At 46.9% G+C, this 20457-nt stretch overlaps 1 protein-coding gene across 11 annotated transcripts in view; it reads left to right on the top strand.

The window, feature by feature from the left end:
- LOC110520523 (guanine nucleotide exchange factor DBS) overlaps positions 1 to 20457 on the top strand; it is a 96720-nt gene that overhangs the window by 41421 nt on the left and 34842 nt on the right. For all 11 annotated transcript variants that reach the window (XM_090230303.1, XM_090230302.1, XM_090230310.1 and 8 more), the window contains exons 3-4: positions 912 to 1026; positions 14985 to 15075. In XM_090230303.1, coding sequence (XP_090086429.1) covers positions 912 to 1026; positions 14985 to 15075 — 206 coding nt within the window. The remainder of the gene's footprint in view (positions 1 to 911; positions 1027 to 14984; positions 15076 to 20457) is intronic.

Genomic DNA, 20457 nt, shown 5'->3' with positions numbered 1-20457 from the left:
TGTAGAAATCCATGTTAATCAATTATTGCACCCACACTGCGCGCGGCAACGAGCATCTGCGATGCCAAGTCTGCGATGTCAAGGGCTAAAATAGAAGTCATTCCTATTTCTGACGCAGATCGCGCTGCAAGTCCTGCCTCTCTCATCTCCTCATTGGTTTATAGAAGCAGGTACCCACGTGCCATCTCCTCATTGGTTATATCCACGTGGGTGATTGAAATACGAACTGTTGCCGGTTGTCGTGGTAATACTATGAAAGTGTAGATGCCAATCACCATATAAGTTCAAAGATGAAGCCTGGAAGGAGGAGAGATGACTAGAAACGATTCAGTTGACCGTTTTATGTGTGGATTAATTGTCGGAGTAGAGGACCTTGTGCATTTCAGGTAAAATAACAACTCAATGTTTATATCCCAGGACAAATTAGCTAGCAACAGCAAGCTAGCTAAATAGGACAAATTAGCTAGCAAGTGCAAGCTAACTAGCTAAATTGCCATAAATGTTCAATTATTTTCGACCTGTCTCCAAATTAATGTCATTAATGTCATTGAGTTTGTTTTGATATTTTAACCTGCCTGTCGTGATGGCTGTTGGTGTAGTGGGACAAAATAAATGTATGCACGATGTCGCACGACGGTGCACGCGTACAGTCGGTTTGGGTTCCGTGTGAGCCTTCTCTGTTCTAGTGAACTCTCTGTTCTAGTGTACTCTCTGTTCTAGTGTACTCTCTGTTCTAGTGTACTCTCTGTTCTAGTGAACTCTCTGTTCTAGTGTACTCTCTGTTCTAGTGTACTCTCTGTTCTAGTGTACTCTCTGTTCTAGTGAACTCTCTGTTCTAGTGTACTCTGTTCTAGTGTACTCTCTGTTCTAGTGAACTCTCTGTTCTGAAGTCTTCTGTGTTTCTTTCCCAGGGGGCCGAGGGCAGAACGGCAGCCCCATCATCGTGTTCCCAGAGTTCTCTGCTTTCGGAGAGATTCAAGAGAGGGAGTTCCACAACGTGCTCACTTACTTGACCAACGTTCCCAGGTGAGATTCAACGTACTGTACACACACACACACACACACGTGGACACACACACACACACCTTGATGTCCTACCCCTTTTGAGTCTTCGCAGACACTTTCTGTCTCCGAGCTACCTGTATTTATTATTCCCATGGTAACCAGTCAGATCAGAGGGAAGGAACGGAGGAGATACAGAAGGCTTTTGAACATGTTAACATTGTAAACTTCCTTGTTCACCAGCCGCATTGTTCCTACTGTAGGTTCACGGGTTATCAACTCAACCAATGGTATGGACTATATTTTCAGTGTCAGTGCTATCCGGGATCCTTGGGACAATCATGCCCTAAACCTAACCTTAACCCCTACCCTAAACATAACCCTTGCCTAACCCTAAATCTAACCTTTACCGTAACCATTTTGAATATCTCCTTCAATGGGGGTAGGGATGTCCCAAGGTTCCCTGATAGCATAAACCATATTTTCAGTGAATATCTCCTTCAATGGGGGTAGGGATGTCCCAAGGTTCCCTGATAGCATAAACCATATTTTCAGTGAATATCTCCTTCAATGGGGGTAGGGATGTCCCAAGGATCCCTGATAGCATAAATCATATTTTCAGTGAATATCTTCTTCAATGGGGGTAGGGATGTCCCAAGGATCCCTGATAGCTATATCACATCTGGCTGTGATTGGGAGTCCCATAGGGCGGCGCATAATTAGCTCAGCGTCTTCCGGGGTAGGCCGTCATTGTAAATAAGAAGTTGTTCTTAACTGACTTGCCTAGATAAATAAATGTACAATTTGAAAATATAAAAACAATGTGTGGAACTGGCCAGCAGGTGGCACTAGAGGCTCATATACACCACAGGCTGTTACATGAGGCTCGAGGTAGAAGGGTGGGAATGTGTTAGGGGAAACCTCTGGTTATAAACTGTCATTTAAGGCTTGGTTTTGGCCTTACTATTATTGGCATTGTGCCAGTGAGAATGTTAGGTAAATAGATATGTCTGTGCTGAGGGTTGGGGAGGGGTATTGGTGAGTAGTATACTACTCATCAGTGTCCAGTTTCTTGACAACAAGGTAGACGGCATTCCTTTACACTTGTGTGTAAAAGGTGGTTGTGAAATTATTAGATTACTTGTTAGATATTACTGCATGGTCGGAACTAGAAGCACAAGCATTTCGTTACACTGGCATTAACATCTGCTACCCATGTGTATGTGACCAATAAAATGTGATTTGATTTGAGGTCGACGAAATTCGAGCAAGAGTTGCCTTCCAGAGAGTGTAACATTCTCTGTTTCACGGAAACATGGCTCTCTCGGGATATGTTGTCGGAATCGGTTCAGCGACCGGGCTTCTCCATGCATCACGCCCGACAGAGATAAACACCTCTCTGGGAAGAGGAAGGACGGGGGTGTATGCTTTATGATTAACGACTCATTGTGTAATCATAAAAACATACAGGAACTCAAATCCTTCTGCTCACCCGACCTAGAATTCCTTACAATCAAATGCTGGCCATTTTACCTACAAAAGGAGAATTCTCGTCAGTTATAGTCACAGCTGTGTACATTTCCTCTCAGGCAGACACCAAGACGGCCCTCAAGGAACTTTCCTGGACTCTAAGTAAACTGGAAACCATATATCCTGAGGCTGCATTTATTGTAGCTGGGATTTTTAACAAAGCAAATTTGAGAACAAGGCTACCCTAATTCTATCAGCATATTGATTGCACTGCGCGCGGGGGTAATACACTCGATCACTGCTACTCTAACTTCTGCGATGCATACAAAGCCCTCCCCTGCCCTCCCTTCGGCAAATCCATGACGCTATCTTGCTCCTCCCGTCTTATAGGCAGAAACTCAAACAGGATGTACAGTGCCTTGCGAAAGTATTCGGCCCCCTTGAACTTTGCGACCTTTTGTCACATTTCAGGCTTCAAACATGAAGATATAAAACTGTATTTTTTTGTGAAGAATCAACAACAAGTGGGACACAATCATGAAGTGGAACGACATTTATTGGATATTTCAAACTTTTTTAACAAATCAAAAACTGAAAAATTGGGCGTGCAAAATTATTCAGCCCCTTTACTTTCAGTGCAGCAAACTCTCTCCAGAAGTTCAGTGAGGATCTCTGAATGATCCAATGTTGACCTAAATGACTAATGATGATAAATACAATCCACCTGTGTGTAATCAAGTCTCCGTATAAATGCACCTGCACTGTGATAGTCTCAGAGGTCCGTTAAAAGCGCAGAGAGCATCATGAAGAACAAGGAACACACCAGGCAGGTCCGAGATACTGTTGTGAAGAAGTTTAAAGCCGGATTTGGATACAAAAAGATTTCCCAAGCTTTAAACATCCCAAGGAGCACTGTGCAAGCGATAATATTGAAATGGAAGGAGTATCAGACCACTGCAAATCTACCAAGACCTGGCCGTCCCTCTAAACTTTCAGCTCATACAAGGAGAAGACTGATCAGAGATGCAGCCAAGAGGCCCTTGATCACTCTGGATGAACTGCAGAGATCTACAGCTGAGGTGGGAGACTCTGTCCATAGGACAACAATCAGTCGTATATTGCACAAATCTGGCCTTTATGGAAGAGTGGCAAGAAGAAAGCCATTTCTTAATGATATCCATAAAAAGTGTCGTTTAAAGTTTGCCACAAGCCACCTGGGAGACACACCAAACATGTGGAAGAAGGTGCTCTGGTCAGATGAAACCAAAATTGAACTTTTTGGCAACAATGCAAAACGTTATGTTTGGCGTAAAAGCAACACAGCTGAACACACCATCCCCACTGTCAAACATGGTGGTGGCAGCATCATGGTTTGGGCCTGCTTTTCTTCAGCAGGGACAGGGAAGATGGTTAAAATTGATGGGAAGATGGATGGAGCCAAATACAGGACCATTCTGGAAGAAAACCTGATGGAGTCTGCAAAAGACCTGAGACTGGGACGGAGATTTGTCTTCCAACAAGACAATGATCCAAAACATAAAGCAAAATCTACAATGGAATGGTTCAAAAATAACCATATCCAGGTGTTAGAATGGCCAAGTCAAAGTCCAGACCTGAATCCAATCGAGAATCTGTGGAAAGAACTGAAAACTGCTGTTCACAAATGCTCTCCATCCAACCTCACTGAGGTCGAGCTGTTTTGCAAGGAGGAAAGGGAAAAAATTTCAGTCTCTCGATGTGCAAAACTGATAGAGACATACCCCAAGCGACTTACAGCTGTAATCGCAGCAAAAGGTGGCGCTACAAAGTATTAACTTAAGGGGGCTGAATAATTTTGCACGCCCAATTTTTCAGTTTTTGATTTGTTAAAAAAGTTTGAAATATCCAATAAATGTCGTTCCACTTCATGATTGTGTCCCACTTGTTGTTGATTCTTCACAAAAAAATACAGTTTTATATCTTTATGTTTGAAGCCTGAAATGTGGCAAAAGGTCGCAAAGTTCAAGGGGGCCGAATACTTTCGCAAGGCACTGTACCAGTGACGAGAACCATTCAACGCTGGTCCGACCAATCAGAAGCCACGCTTCAAGATTGTTTTGATCACGCGGACTGGAATATGTTCGGGTCAGCCTCAGAGAACAACATCAACCTATACGCTGACTCGGTGAGAGAGTTTATAAAGAAGTGCATTGGAGATGTTGTACCCACTGTGACTATTATAACCTGCCATAACCGGAAACCGTGGACAGATGGTGGCATTCCCAAAAAACTGAAAGCGCGAACCACCGCATTTAACCATGAAAGAGGTCGGGGAACATGGCTGATTATAAACAGTGTAGTTATTCCTTCCACAAGGCAATCAAACAAGCTAAATGCCGGTACAGAGACAAGTTGGAGTCGCAATTCAAAGGCTCAGGGTCTGCAGGAAATCACGGACTACAAAAAGAAAACCAGCCATGTCACGGACACCAAAGTCTTGCTTCCAGACAAACTAAACACCTTCATTGCCCATCTTTGAGGATAATACAGAGCCACAGGCCCACTAACAAGGACTGTGCCCCGCACCCCCCCCTCCTTCTCCGTTGCCGACGTGAGTAAAACATTTAAACATGTTAACTCTCGCAAGGCTGCTGGCACAGACGGCATCTATAGCCGTGTCCTCAGAGCATGCGCAGACCAGCTGGCTGGTGTATTTACGGACATATTCAATAGCTCCCTATCCCAGTCTGCTGTCCCCACATGCTTCAAGATGGCCACCACTGTTCCTGTACCCAAGAAGGCAAAGACAACTGAACTAAATGACTACCGCCCCGTAGCACTCACTTCTGTCATCATGAAATGCTATGAGAGACTAGTCAAGGATCATATCACCTACACCTAACCGGCCACCCTAGACCCACTTCAGTTTGCATACCACCCCAAAAGGTCCACAGACGACGCAATCACCATCACACTGCACACTGCCCTATCCCATCTTGGCAAAATGAATACCTATGTAAGAATGCTGTTAATTGACTACAGCTCAGCATTCAACACCATGGTACCCTCCAAGCTTATCTTCAATCTGGAGGCCCTGGGTCTCATCCCCACCATGTGCAACTGGTTCTTGGACATTCTGATGGGCCGCCCCCAGGTGTTGAAGGTAGGAAACAGCATCTCCACTTCGCTGTACCTAAACACTGGGGCCCCACACAAGGGTGCGTGCTCAGCCAACTCCTGTACTCCTTGTTCACCCACGACTGCATGGCCATGTACATCTCCAACTCAGTCATCAAGTTTTCGGACGACACAACACTAGTGGGCTTGATTACCAACAATGACGAGACAGCCTACAGGGAGGAGGTGAGGACACTCAGAGCGTGGTGTCAGGAAAATAACCTCTCACTCAACGTCAACAAAACAAAGGAGATGATCGTGGACTTCAGGAAACAGCAGAGGGAGCACTCCCCTATCCACATCGACGGGACAGTAGTGGAGAGGGTAGAAAGTTTTAAGTTCCTCGGCATACACATCACAGACAAACTGAATTGGTCCACCCACACAGACAGCGTGGTGAAGAAGGCGCAGAAGCGCCTCTTCAACCTCAGGAGGCTGAAGAAATTTGGCTTGTCACCAAAAGCACTCACAAACTTTTACAGATGCACAATCGAGAGCATCCCGTCAGGCTGTTTCACCGCCTGGTGATAACCAGGCGGCAGTGCTCTAGCAGTACTGCTCTAGCAGGTCCAGGCTCTGCTGTAGGCCATGTGCTGTGGGTGACAGCAGGCATAGGTCATCTGCAAAGAGTAGATATTTAACCTCTGAATTGTGGAGACTAACACCAGGGGCTGAGGATTTTTCTACAATAGTGGCCAATTCGTTGATGTAAATATTGAAGAGTGCAGGGCTCAGATTACAACCCTGATGAAGGCTCCGCCCCTGGTTAAAGAATTCTGTTATTTTCTTGCCAATTTTAATGCTGCACGTATTGCCAGTATATATTGATTTAATTGTGTCATATGTTTTACCCCCTACACCACTTTCAATAACTTTGTAGAACAGTCCTGTATGCCAAATAGAATCAAATGCTTTTTGTAAGTCGATAAAGCAAGTGTATATTTTGGTATTATTTTGGTGGACATGTTTATCTATCAGGGTGTGTAGGGTGTAAATATGATATCAGTCGTGCGATGTTTCAGTATAAATCCAATTTGCCTTTTACTCAAGACATTGTGCTTATTAAGAAAGTTTAGAACTCTTGCATTTATAATAATACAGAAAACCTTCCCCAGGTTACTGTTCACACAAATGCCTCTGTAATTGTTAGGATCAAATTTGTCTCTGTTCTTAAAGATTGGGGTTATGAGTCCTTGATTTCAGATGTCAGGGAAATAACCTATACTCAGGATCAAATTAAACCGTTTTAAAATAGCCAATTGAAGTTTTGCACTAGTGAGTTTGAGCATTGTCACGTTCTGACCTCTATTTCCTTTGTGTTGTATTTATTTAGTATGGTCAGGGCGTGAGTTGGGTGGGCAGTCTATGTTTGTTTTTCTATGTTGTGGGGCAGTTCTATGTTTTCGGCCTAGTATGGTTCTCAATCAGAGGCAGGTGTCATTAGTTGTCTCTGATTGAGAATCATACTTAGGTAGCCTGGGTTTCACTGTGTGTTGGTGGGTGATTGTTCCTGTCTTTGTGTTTGCACCAGATAGGGCTGTTTTGAGTTCTCACGTTTCTTGTTTTCGTTAGTTTGTTCATGTATAGTGTCTTCATTAAAATACAATGAACAACCACCACGCTGCGTTTTGGTCCGCCTCAACTTCACAACAAGAGAATCGTTACAGAATCACCCACCACAACAGGACCAAGCGGTGTGGTAATGGGCAACGGAGAAAGCAGCAGCAAGAGCAGCGCGAGGAGGTATGGACATGGGAGGAGGAATTAGACGGAAGAGGACCCTGGGCTCAGCCAGGAGAATATCGCCGTCCCAAAGAAGAACTGGAGGCGGCGAAAGCGGAGAGGCGCTGGTATGAGGAGGCAGCGCGGCGTCGTGGATGGAAGCCCGGGAGTCAGCCCCAAAAATTTCTTGGGGGGGGGCTAACAGGGAGTATGGCTACGCCAGGTAGGAGACCTGAGCCAACTTCCTGTGGTTACCGGGGGGCTGGAGAGACCGGGCAGGCACCGTGTTATGCTGTGGAGCGCACGGTGTCCCCAGTGCGGGTGCACAGCCCGGTGCGGTACATTCCAGCTCCGCGTATCGGCCGGGCTAGAGTGGGCATCGAGCCAAGTGCCATGAAGCCGGCTCTACGCATCTGGTCTCCAGTGCGTCTCCTTGGGCCGGCTTACATGGCACCAGCCTTGCGCACGGTGTCCCCGGTTCGCCTGCATAGCCCAGTGCGGGCTATTCCACCTCGCCGCACGGGCAGGGCGACCGGGACCATTCAACCGGGTAAGGTTGGGCAGGCTCGGTGCTCAAGAGCTCCAGTGCGCCTGCACGGCCCGGTCTATCCGTCACCACCTCCACGCACCAGCCCTCCGGTGGCAGCTCCCCGTACCAGGCTGTCTCTCCGGCCCATCCTTGCAGGGGCTCTCTCCTCTCCAGCGTTGCCGGAGTCTCCCGCCTCTCCGGCGCTACCAGAGCCTTCCTCCTCTCCGGCGCTACCAGAGCCTTCCTCTCCAGCGCTGCCGGAGTCTCCCGTCTGCCCAGCGCTGCCAGCGCCGCCCGTCTGCCCAACGCCGCCAGCGCCGCCCGTCTGCCCAGCGCCGCCAGTGCCGCCCGTCTGCCCAGCGCCGCCAGTGCCGCCCGTCTGCCCAGCGCCGCCAGTGCCGCCCGTCTGCCCAGCGCCGCCAGTGCCGCCCGTCTGCCCAGCGCCGCCAGTGCCGCCCGTCTGCCCAGCGCCGCCAGTGCCGCCCGTCAGCCAGGTGCCGCCAGTCAGCCAGGGGCCGCCAGTGCCGCCAGTCAGCCAGGGGCCGCCAGTGCCGCCAGTCAGCCAGGGGCCGCCAGTGCCGCCAGTCAACCAGGGGCCGCCAGTGCCGCCAGTCAGCCCAGCGCCAGCGCCGCCAGTCAACCAGGGGCCGCCAGTGCCGCCAGTCAGCCAGGGGCCGCCAGTCAGCCAGGGGCCGCCAGTGCCGCCGGTCAGCCAGGGGCCGCTAGAGCCCCTCTGCCTGGAGCAGCTGCCCCTCTGTCCCGAGCAGCTGTCCCTCTGTCCCGAGCAGCTGTCCCTCTGTCCCGAGCAGCTGTCCCTCTGTCCCGAGCAGCTGTCCCTCTGTCCCGAGAAGCTGCCCCTCTGTCCCAAGCAGCCCCTCTGTCCAGTGGGGTCATTGAGAGGGGTGGGCATGGTGAGTAAGCCACGGAGGCGGACAATAAGGCGGACTAAGACAATGGCGAAGTGGGGTCCGCGTCCCGCGCCAGAGCCGCAGCCGCGGACAGACGCCCACCCAGACCCTCCCCTATAGGTCAAGGTTTTGCGGCCGGAGTCCGCACCTTTGGGGGGGGGGTACTGTCACGCTCTGACCTCTATTTCCTTTGTGTTGTATTTATTTAGTATGGTCAGGGCGTGAGTTGGGTGGGCAGTCTATGTTTGTTTTTCTATGTTGTGGGGCAGTTCTATGTTTTCGGCCTAGTATGGTTCTCAATCAGAGGCAGGTGTCATTAGTTGTCTCTGATTGAGAATCATACTTAGGTAGCCTGGGTTTCACTGTGTGTTGGTGGGTGATTGTTCCTGTCTTTGTGTTTGCACCAGATAGGGCTGTTTTGAGTTCTCACGTTTCTTGTTTTCGTTAGTTTGTTCATGTATAGTGTCTTCATTAAAATACAATGAACAACCACCACGCTGCGTTTTGGTCCGCCTCAACTTCACAACAAGAGAATCGTTACAAGCATATTATTTAGGATTCCATCAGGTCCACATTCTTTTTTAAATTTGAGAGAATTCAACTTCTCATGAATTTGGCGTTGTTCTGTGTTTTTGTCATTTGAACGGTGTTGTAGAGTGTTTTAAAATGGGTTGTCCATATGTCACCATTTTGTATCGCTAATTCCTCTTGTTTAGAATTATTTATTTTTTGCCAGAAGTTGTTTGTGTTTATGGACTCAGCTAGTGTCAGCTGCTTGCTGTTGTACTGTGCTTTTTTGGTTCTGAGTGTACGTTTATAGAGTCTCACAGTAATGAAGGTGTAATTCACCATTATTTGGGTCTCTGTACTTTTGGTTGAAGGTGTTCTACGTTTTTTCCTTATAATTTTACCATCTGCATCAAACCAGTTGTCATCTGTGATCTTTTTTGTTTGGTTTTTTATCAATTTCAATTGTGCTTCTTTTGCTGTTTGCCTGAATATATAGTTGTTTTGTTCTGCCAGATTGATGCCTTCTTTACTGTGAGTGAATGTGCTATCCAGAGAGTTATCTAAGAGTGTTTGGATATTTTGGTTACAGGTTGCTTTCTGATATTGTTCTGTGCTGTCTACTGTACTGTGGTCTACTGTACTGTGGCCAAGAGGTGAGCAGTAGGTGAATCTCCCCAAAGAGCCCCCCCGTAACCTACCATTGACAAAGTACAGACCCAGGAGAGAGCGACAGAGAAACAGAGAGAGAGAGAGAAACACAGAGAGAGAGAAACACAGAGAGAGAGAGAAACACAGAGAGAGAGAGAGAGACAGCCCCACCCTCTTCAACATATATATCAACGAATTGGCGCGGGCACTAGAAAAGTCTGCAGCACCCGGCCTCACCCTACTAGAATCCGAAGTCAAATGTCTGCTGTTTGCTGATGATCTGGTGCTTCTGTCACCAACCAAGGAGGGCCTACAGCAGCACCTAGATCTTATGCACATATTCTGTCAGACCTGGGCCCTGACAGTAAATCTCAGTAAGACCAAAATAATGGTGTTCCAAAAAAGGTCCAGTCACCAGGACCACAAATACAAATTCCATCTAGACACTGTTGCCCTAGAGCACACACAAAACTATACATACCTTGGCCTAAACATCAGCGCCACAGGTAACTTCCACAAAGCTGTGAACGATCTGAGAGACAAGGCAAGAAGGGCATTCTATACCATCAAAAGGAACATAAATTTCAACATACCAATTAGGATTTGACTAAAAATACTTGAATCAGTCATAGAGCCCATTGCCCTTTATGGTTGTGAGGTCTGGGGTCCGCTCACCAACCAAGACTTCACAAAATGGGACAAGCACCAAATTGAGACTGCATGCAGAATTCTGCAAAAATATCCTCCGTGTACAACGTAGAACACCAAATAATGCATGCAGAGCAGAATTAGGCCGATACCCACTAATTATCAAAATCCAGAAAAGAGCAGTTAAATTTGATAACCACCTAAAAGGAAGCGATTCCCAAACCTTCCATAACAAAGCCATCACCTACAGAGAGATGAACCTGGAGAAGAGTCCCCAAATCAAGCTGGTCCTGGGGCTCTGTTCACAAACACAAACACACCCTACAGAGCCCCAGGACAGCAGCACAATTAGACCCAACCAAATCATGAGAAAACAAAAAGATAATTACTTGACACATTGGAAAGAATTAACAAAAAAATAGAGCAAACTAGAATGCTATTTGGCCCTAAACAGGGAGTACACAGCGGCAGAATACCTGACCACTGTGACTGACCCAAAATTAAGGAAAGCTTTGACAATGTACAGACTCAGTGAGCATAGCCTTGCTATTGAGAAAGTCCACCGTAGGCAGATATGGCTCTCAAGAGAAGACAGGCTATGTGCTCACTGCCCACAAAATGAGGTGGAAACTGAGCTGCACTTCCTAACCTCCTGTCCAACGTATGACCATATTAGAGAGACATATTTCCCTCAGATTACACAAATCCACAAAGAATTCGAAAAAAAATCAAATTTTGATAAACTTCCATATCTACTGGGTGAAATTCCACAGTGTGCCATCACAGCAGCAATATTTGTGACCTGTTGCCACGAGAAAAGGGCAACCAGCGAAGAACACACACCATTGTAAATACAACCCATATTTATGCTTATTTATTTTATCTTGTGTCCTTTAACCATTTGTACATTGTTAAAACACTGTATATATATATATAATATGACATTTGTAATGTCTTTATTGTTTTGAAACTTCTGTATGTGTAATGTTTACTGTTAATTTTTATTGTTTATTTCACTTTATATATTCACTTTATATATTATCTACCTCACTTGCTTTGGCAATGTTAACACATGTTTCCCATGCCAATAAAGCCCTTGAATTGAATTGAATTGACAGAGAGACACAGAGAGAGAGAGAGACACAGAGAAAGAGACACACAGAGAGACAGAGAGAGACAGAGAGAGAGAGAGAGTGACAGAGACAGAGACTCAGAGAGAGAGACACAGATAGAGAGAGACACAGAGACAGAGACAGAAAGAGAGAGAGACAGAGAGAGAGAGGCAGAGAGAGAGACACACACAGACACAGAGAAAGAGAGAGAGAAAGAGAGAGAGAAAGAGAGAGACAGAGAGACAGAGAGAGACACAGAGAGAGAGAGACAGAGAAAGAGAGAGAGACAGAGAGACAGACACAGAAAGAGAGAGAGAGAGAGAGAGAGAGAGAGAGAGAGAGACACACACACACACAGAGACGCAGAGAGAGAGGCATACAGAGATGCAGAGAGAGAGCGAGAGACAGAGAGAGAGACAGACACCGAGATAGCGACTGCACCTGCGCTCCTCTCCATCAGCCCATCCCCTCTCCCACATCCCCCGGCTTTCTGGCTGGCCACCCCTCAGCCAGGCTGAGCGGAGGCTGAGTGCTCTCCCTCCAACAGAAGTAACACACACAGAGACACACCTCTTCCCTTCTGTCCTTCTTCTGCCCGTTTTCACTTTCAATATGGAATTATTTATCCTTTTTCTCTGTGGGAGGATTTGGGTTAGCAAAGCTGTTGTCGTGTGAGGAGGAGAGGAACCGTTGAGGAGTGGAGACATTCTGTTCATCAGTTTGCTGTGCTGGCAGGGTTTGCTGCTGAGGCATGCGCTCACGTGTCCCCTCTAAAAGGAGTAAGTGAGTCAGTGAGTGTGTGAGCGTGCACAGTTGATTCTGCTGGCACATGGGATTGACTTTGATTCCTCCACCTGAACCCCTCTCCTGAGCTACCTGCTCTCACAGTCTCAAGTCAGAATGAGACGTTCATCTTTGTTTCTCAAACGTAACATTTTGACATTGTTCCAAACGTAACATTTCAAACTCCAAATGGTTACGGTAAGGGTTAACTTCTTATGGGCAGGTGGGAAGGTAACATCCTGTGAAATTGCAGAGCGTGAAATTCAAACCACAGAATTATCAATATTTAACTTTCATAACATCACAAGTGTAATACATCAAAATAAAGCTTAACTTCTTGTTAATCCAGCCGCTGTGTCAAATTTCAAAAAGGCGATATAAAAAATTCCTTACCTTTGATGATCTTCTTGTGTTGTAACTGGGACCTTTTGGAGTGCCATCACAAATGGTCCTTTTGTTCGATAATGTCCTTCTTTATATGCATAAAAACTAAGTTTAGCTGGCATGCTTCAGTTAATAATCCACCCAGCTTCCCTCCATCAAAATGCATACAAAATGAATCACAAAAGTAACGAATAAACTTTTCCAAACAAGTCAAACAACGTTTATAATCAAACCTCAGGTACCCTAACATGTAAATAAACAATAAAAATTTAAGACGGAGAATCGTTATTGTCTTTACCGGAGAAAAATACCAAAGAACACGCTCTCTTCCACTCGCTTGGAAACACTACAGCCAAAATGGGAGCCACCTAGAAAAACTACCATTTTGGGGTAATTTTTCCAAAAACCAGCCTGAAACTCTTTCTAAAGACTGTTGACATCTAGTGGATGCCCTAGGAACTGCAATTGGACCTGTTCATTGGACCTGTTCTCTGTGTGTGGATGGGACCTCTTTTCTCTGTGTGTGGATTGGACCTGTTCTCTCTGTGTGGATTGGACCTGCTTTCTCTGGGGGACCAGTAACTTTTGTTTCACCTTTATTTAACCAGGTAGGCTAGTTGAGAACAAGTTCTCATTTACATCTGCGACCTGGCCAAGATAAAGCAAAGCAGTGCGACAGAAACAACACAGTTACACATGGAATAAACAATAAACAAGCCAATAACACAATAAACAAGTCAATGACACAGTAGAGAAAAATAAAGTTTATATACATTGTGTGCAAAAGGCATGAGGAGGTAGGCAATAAATAGGCCATAGGAGGGAATAATTACAATTTAGCAGATTAACACTGGAGTGATAAATGATCAAATGAACATGTGCAGGTAGAGGTACTGGTGTGCAAAAGAGCAGAAAAGTAAATAAAAACAATATGGGGTTGCGGTAGGTAGATTGGGTGGGCTATTTACAGATGGACTACGTACAGCTGCAGCAATCGGTTAGCTGCTCAGATAGCTGATGTTTAAAGTTGGTGAGTCTCCAACTTCAGCGATTTTTGCAATTCGTTCAGTTGTCTTTAGGGATGATCAGTGAGATACACCTGCTGGAACGTGTGCTACGGGTGGGTGTTGTTATCGTGACCAGTGAACTGAGATAAGGCGGAGCTTTACCTAGCATAGACTTATAGATGACCTGGAGCCAGTGGGTCTGGTGACGAATATGTAGCGAGGGCCAGCCGACTAGAGCATACAGGTCGCAGTGGTGGGTGGTACAAGGTAATTTGGTAACAAAATGGATGGCACTGTGATAGACTGCATCCAGTTTGCTGAGTAGAGTATTGGAAGCTATTTTGTAGATGACATCTCCGAAGTTGAGAATCGGTAGGATAGTCAGTTTTACTAGGGTAAGTTTGGCTTTGTTGCGAAATAGAAAGCCGATTCTAGATTTGATTTTGGATTAGAGATGTTTAATATGAGTCTGGAAGGAGAGTTTACAGTCTAACCAGACACCTAGGTATTTATAGTTGTCCACATATTCTAGGTCGGAACCGTCCAGGGTGGTGATGCTAGTCAGGCGGGCGGGTGCAGGAAGCGAACGGTTGAAAAGCATGCATTTGGTTTAACTAGTGTTTAAGAGCAGTTGGAGGCCACGGAAGGAGTGTTGTATGGCATTGAAGCTCGTTTGGAGGTTAGTTAACACAGCGTCCAAAGAAGGGCCAGAAGTATACAGAATGGTGTCGTCTACGTAGAGGTGGATCAGGGAATCGCCCGCAGCGAGAAGGACTTGAAGGACTGTATGCCTCACTCACCGTGGACTAAGGACAGTGTTTTTGAAGCATCTTTACCTTGCCTGTACCTAAGCTGACTGAGTGGGTAGGTGTTTCTACTCTGGCCTGACAGAGAGATACTACTAGTGCAGTAGACACTGTCATCTCTATCCTCTCTCACCATTGTGGTTCAATGTTCATTCTCTGGTCATGTCCAGTCCCTGTGGTTCTACGTAATCTTATTCCTCTCTCTCCAGTCTCCAGCTGTGTTCTTGTTATGGTCATGTGTGGTGGGGTCAGGTGTTAGTTGTTGTGTTGACCGTGGTCCTCCTTTCTCTCTCTTCCAGTCTGTCTGCAGCAGGAGTGGGTTTCATTCTGGTCATTGACCGAAGGCAGGACCGATGGGCTGCCGTCAAGGGGACCCTGCTCCGCATCGCAGTGAGTAACCATGCGTGTGTGTTTCTGGCGAGTGTGTCTGTGCCTGTGTGTGTGTGTGTGTGTGTGTGTGTGTGTGTGTGTGTGTGTGTGTGTGTGTGTGTGTGTGTGTGTGTGTGTGTGTGTGTGTGTGTGTGAGTGAGTGAGTCTCTCTCTCTCTCACTACCTGGTGTTTCCTGTCCAGTCACAGCTGGTGGTCAGGCCGTCTCTCTCTCTTACTTCCTCTCTCTCTATCTTTCGGTCTCTCTCTTGCGCTCTCTTTCTCTCTCACAATCTCTGTTTCCTGCTAGATGACAGCTTGCTGGCAGCTGAATAAAGTGTGTGAGCTGTGAGGAATATTCTCTCTGCATTGGTTACGTAGGGTGTTTTTCTTTATTTGTGCTGAGATGATATGTGGTTTAAGTGCCATAATGGTCCGTCCATTAATAGCACAGGATTTCCAATGTCTTTTTCTTTTGTACAAAATGACTACACCATTTATGAGATCCTTCCGAACCTTATCAAATAAGTAACAATACGTAGCTGAACATGATTCATATCGATTTGAATCAATACCTAAATCGTAAGTGATATTTAACCCCATAGGTAGTATACAACATGTATCACTAGCCACTTTAACTATGCCACTTTGTTTACATAGTCACCTCATGTATATACTGTACTCAATACCATCTACTGTATCCTGCCTATGCTGCTCTGTACCATCACTCATTCATATATCCTTATGTACATATTCTTTATCCCCTTACACTGTGTATAAGACAGTAGTTTTGGAATTGTTAGTTAGATGACTTGTTGGTTATTACTGCATTGTCGGAACTAGAAGCACAAGCATTTCGCTACACTCGCATTAACATCTGCTAACCATGTGTATGTGACAAATAAAATTTGATTTGATTTGACAATACAGTACATTATAGGATTACATCCTTGGTGTCAGCACCACAGTAGCATGGACAGCTACTCACACAGGCAAGTAGGTGTCTATAGGTTCTCTGTGATTAACACGGAATCCTCGTCATCTTTAGTTTCAGTGAAAATAAAATCATTTGTGGGAGGGAGGGAAAAAGGGAGAGAGAGCATTTCCTAGACAGAAGAGGATATATAGAGACAGAGATGAATATGATGGTCCAGATTCCACTGGGACATGAAACGGCCGTGGCCGCTGGAAGTACAGGTGCTGCAGCGCCCCCTGAACAATCAGAATAATAAACAAACGAAAGCACCCCCATCCCCAAACATCTTCTCGCGGCCACGTCCCTCGCTCATTTCAGCTTTATTAATCCCACAAGTGGAACGTTACGGCCTGACAGGCTGAAAATGGGAGACAGTCAATCACCGCCGGAACGGCAGCCTGATCTGGATAGTTCTTCGAGGCTAAATGACGCACACACACACACTTACACAGGCCCCCACACACACACATAGACCCACACTCCCACTACACATGCAGGCACACACACACTCACACACAGGCTGTGTAATGAACAGTAATGAAGGCTTGCCTGTGTTGAGAGGACACATCCCAGACCTAATGATAAATCATTTGTGTGTGTGTGTGTGTGTGTGTGTGTGTGTGTGTGTGTGTGTGTGTGTGTGTGTGTGCGTGTGCGTGCGTGCGTGCGTGCGTGCGCCCTTTTCGACCAGAAACAGTGGACCATGACCACAGTTACCAACACACCAGTGACCATCAGTCAGAACGTTGCGGTCAAACGGCTACATCCCTCATCTGGGAGTCAGACTAGTTCCTTGTATTTACTGTCTCCTAAATCAAACCAACCCTCCTTTTCAATACAACTCCTATTAAATTGCATTACATTAATGTATTCCTCTGCCTTGCTTGTCACCAGCGGTTGATGTTGTTTTGTAGGCTATATTGCTAGTGAAAAACCAGTCGCTTTCATAGCCTGCTGTACTGTAGGGTCAGAGGTCATTTAGAGCTCTCCCTAGTTGGGCCGCTCAGCAGAGAGGAACAGTTCACTCATTCATTCATTCATTCCATTAACTTCCTGTATCCCAGAGTTAACTCCATTAACTTCCTGTATCCCAGAGTGGTTTATTAGTTAACTCCATTAACTTCCTGTATCCCCTGCAGGCTGCAGGGTTACAGGCTGCAGGGACACAGGCTGCAGGGATACAGGCTGCAGGGATACAGGCTGCAGGGTTACAGGCTGCAGGGTTACAGGCTGCAGGGATACAGGCTGCAGGGTTACAGGCTGCAGGGATACAGGCTGCAGGGTTACAGGCTGCAGGCTGCAGGGATACAGGCTGCAGGGATACAGGCTGCAGGGATACAGCCTGCAGGGATACAGGCTGCAGGCTGCAGGGATACAGGCTGCAGGGATACAGGCTGCAGGGTTACAGGCTGCAGGGATACAGGCTGCAGGGATACAGGCTGCAGGGATACAGGCTGCAGGGATACAGGCTGCAGGGATACAGGCTGCAGGGTTCCAGGCTGCAGGGATACAGGCTGCAGGGTTATAGGCTGCAGGGTTACAGGCTGCAGGGTTACAGGCTGCAGGGATACAGGCTGCAGGGACACAGGCTGCAGGGATACAGGCTGCAGGGTTACAGGCTGCAGGGATACAGGCTGCAGGGATACAGGCTGCAGGGATACAGGCTGCAGGGATACAGGCTGCAGGGATACAGGCTGCAGGGTTACAGGCTGCAGGGTTACAGGCTGCAGGGATACAGGCTGCCGGGATACATGCTGCAGGGATACAGGCTGCAGGGATACAGGCTGCAGGGATACAGGCTGCAGGGATACATGCTGCAGGGATACAGGCTGCAGGGATACAGGCTGCAGGGATACAGGCTGCAGGGATACAGGCTGCAGGGATACAGGCTGCAGGGATACAGGCTGCAGGGTTACAGGCTGCAGGGATACAGGCTGCAGGGATACAGGCTGCAGGGTTACAGGCTGCAGGGTTACAGGCTGCAGGGATACAGGCTGCAGGGATACAGGCTGCAGGGATACAGGCTGCAGGGATACAGGCTGCAGGGTTACAGGCTGCAGGGATACAGGCTGCAGGGATACAGGCTGCAGGGTTACAGGCTGCAGGCTGCAGAGATACAGGCTGCAGGGATACAGGCTGCAGGGATACAGGCTGCAGGGTTATAGGCTGCAGGGATACAGGCTGCAGGGATACAGGCTGCAGGGATACAGGCTGCAGGGATACAGGCTGCAGGCTGCAGGGATACAGGCTGCAGGGATACAGGCTGCAGGGATACAGGCTGCAGGGATACAGGCTGCAGGGATACAGGCTGCAGGGATACAGGCTGCAGGGTTACAGGCTGCAGGGATACAGGCTGCAGGGTTACAGGCTGCAGGGATACAGGCTGCAGGGATACAGGCTGCAGGGTTACAGGCTGCAGGGTTACAGGCTGCAGGGATACAGGCTGCAGTGATACAGGCTGCAGGGATACAGGCTGCAGGGATACAGGCTGCAGGGTTACAGGCTGCAGGGATACAGGCTGCAGGGATACAGGCTGCAGGGTTACAGGCTGCAGGCTGCAGGGATACAGGCTGCAGGGATACAGGCTGCAGGGATACAGGCTGCAGGGTTATAGGCTGCAGGGATACAGGCTGCAGGGATACAGGCTGCAGGGATACAGGCTGCAGGGATACAGGCTGCAGGCTGCAGGGATACAGGCTGCAGGGATACAGGCTGCAGGGATACAGGCTGCAGGGATACAGGCTGCAGGGATACAGGCTGCAGGGTTACAGGCTGTAGGGATACAGGCTGCAGGCTGCAGGGATACAGGCTCCTCCAAGGTCTCAGCCTTATTCTCCCCTCGAATACAGTACCTACTCTTAAATTGTGTGTGTGTGTGTGTGTGTGTGTGTGTGTGTGTGTGTGTGTGTGTGTGTGTGTGTGTGTGTGTGTGTGTGTGTCGTCAGAATTAGACATTCATCCATGTTTCTCAAACGTCAAATTTAGAAGTGTTTATGGTTAAGTTTAGACATTAACTCTACATTTTTAAGATTAGGGTTAACTCTGAAATCTTAAGGTTTGGCATTAACTCAGAATGGTTAAGGTTAGGGTTAAGGTTCAGTTGTGTAAACTACTGAAGTTAAAATACTTTAAAGTACTACTTAAGTCGTTTTTGGGGGTATCTGTACTTTACTATTTTTACTTCGCTACATTTCTAAAGATAATAATGTACTTTTTACTCCATTCATGTTCCCTGACACCCAACAGTACTCGTTACATTTTGAATGCTTAGCAGGACAGGAAAATGTGGTCTAATTCACATACTTATCAAGAGAACATGCCTGGTCATCCCTTCTGCCTCTGATCTGAAGAACTCACTAAACAAAAAATACTTTGTTTGTAAATGATGTGAGTGTTGGAATGTGCCTCTGGCTATCCATACATTTAAAAAACAAGAACACCGTGCTGTCTGGTTTGCTTAATATAAGGAACTTGAAACGATTTACAGCGGCATCAAAAATGATTAAGTCCCCTTGATTTATTCCACATTTGTGACTCACAACGATTCTGTCTTATGTAGCAACATTTGAAATTCTGTTTTTTACATTGGATAAAAGTAGAATCTCAGAACTGCAAAATGGTATATCATATACTGCATTTGAGGAAACAATAGGAAAGTGATTCTGCTTTGAAGGTTAATCAACTTGTAAACACACTTTTGAGAAAAGAGAGTCCTTGGAGAGTCCTTCTTTGTCTCCATCCATTCAGCACTGTTCACACCCTCTGAAGCCTTAGCCCATCTCTTTAAGGGTTGATCCAACCGTTCTGTACCACCTTGCCAGCTTCTTCCAGACATCTAAGAGAGGGAGAGCAGCTCAATGAACAATACTCGCCCCATTGCTCTATCTGTGGATTTGCATTCAGAGAGCACACTGGATGCTCTGGCTAATGAGTACGGTTGTTCCCGAAAGCTCTGACCTCACAGCTACAGTCAAGCACCCATGCTAACTGGCTAACACTGGCTCACTACTTTCAGACACATAATGAGAGAATACATCACTCTGACCATTTCACCTGCCCTGACAGAGCTGGTTAGGCTTTTTTCATGTTGTCCAGAGCGTTGGTGACTGTAGCTGTGCTGCCTCGGTATAAGAGACAGATGCTTATGTCCATCCACCATCCCTATCCACAACACCCGCTGTTGCCCCTAGTGGCCAGTTTCCACATCATCTCCTGACATCTTCAGACATGGATGGACCTCAAATACTGACTTATATCACGGTGACCTGGCTGGCTACATTATGCACGCAGTGGCATCTTAGTAACAGAGATAAATGTCACAGCCTGCTATCCTGAGGTGTCAAATGTCCTTATACCCTGTCTCTCTCTCTATCCCTCTCTCTCTATCCCTCTCTCTCTACCCCTCTCTATATCTCTCTCTCTATCCCTC

The sequence above is a fragment of the Oncorhynchus mykiss genome, chromosome 3 (genome assembly GCF_057628025.1).
Source record: "Oncorhynchus mykiss isolate SJ-2025 chromosome 3, ASM5762802v1, whole genome shotgun sequence".
Lineage (NCBI taxonomy): Eukaryota > Metazoa > Chordata > Actinopteri > Salmoniformes > Salmonidae > Oncorhynchus > Oncorhynchus mykiss.
Note: the sequence above shows the minus strand (reverse complement) of the source record. Positions and strands in the feature narration are given on the sequence as shown.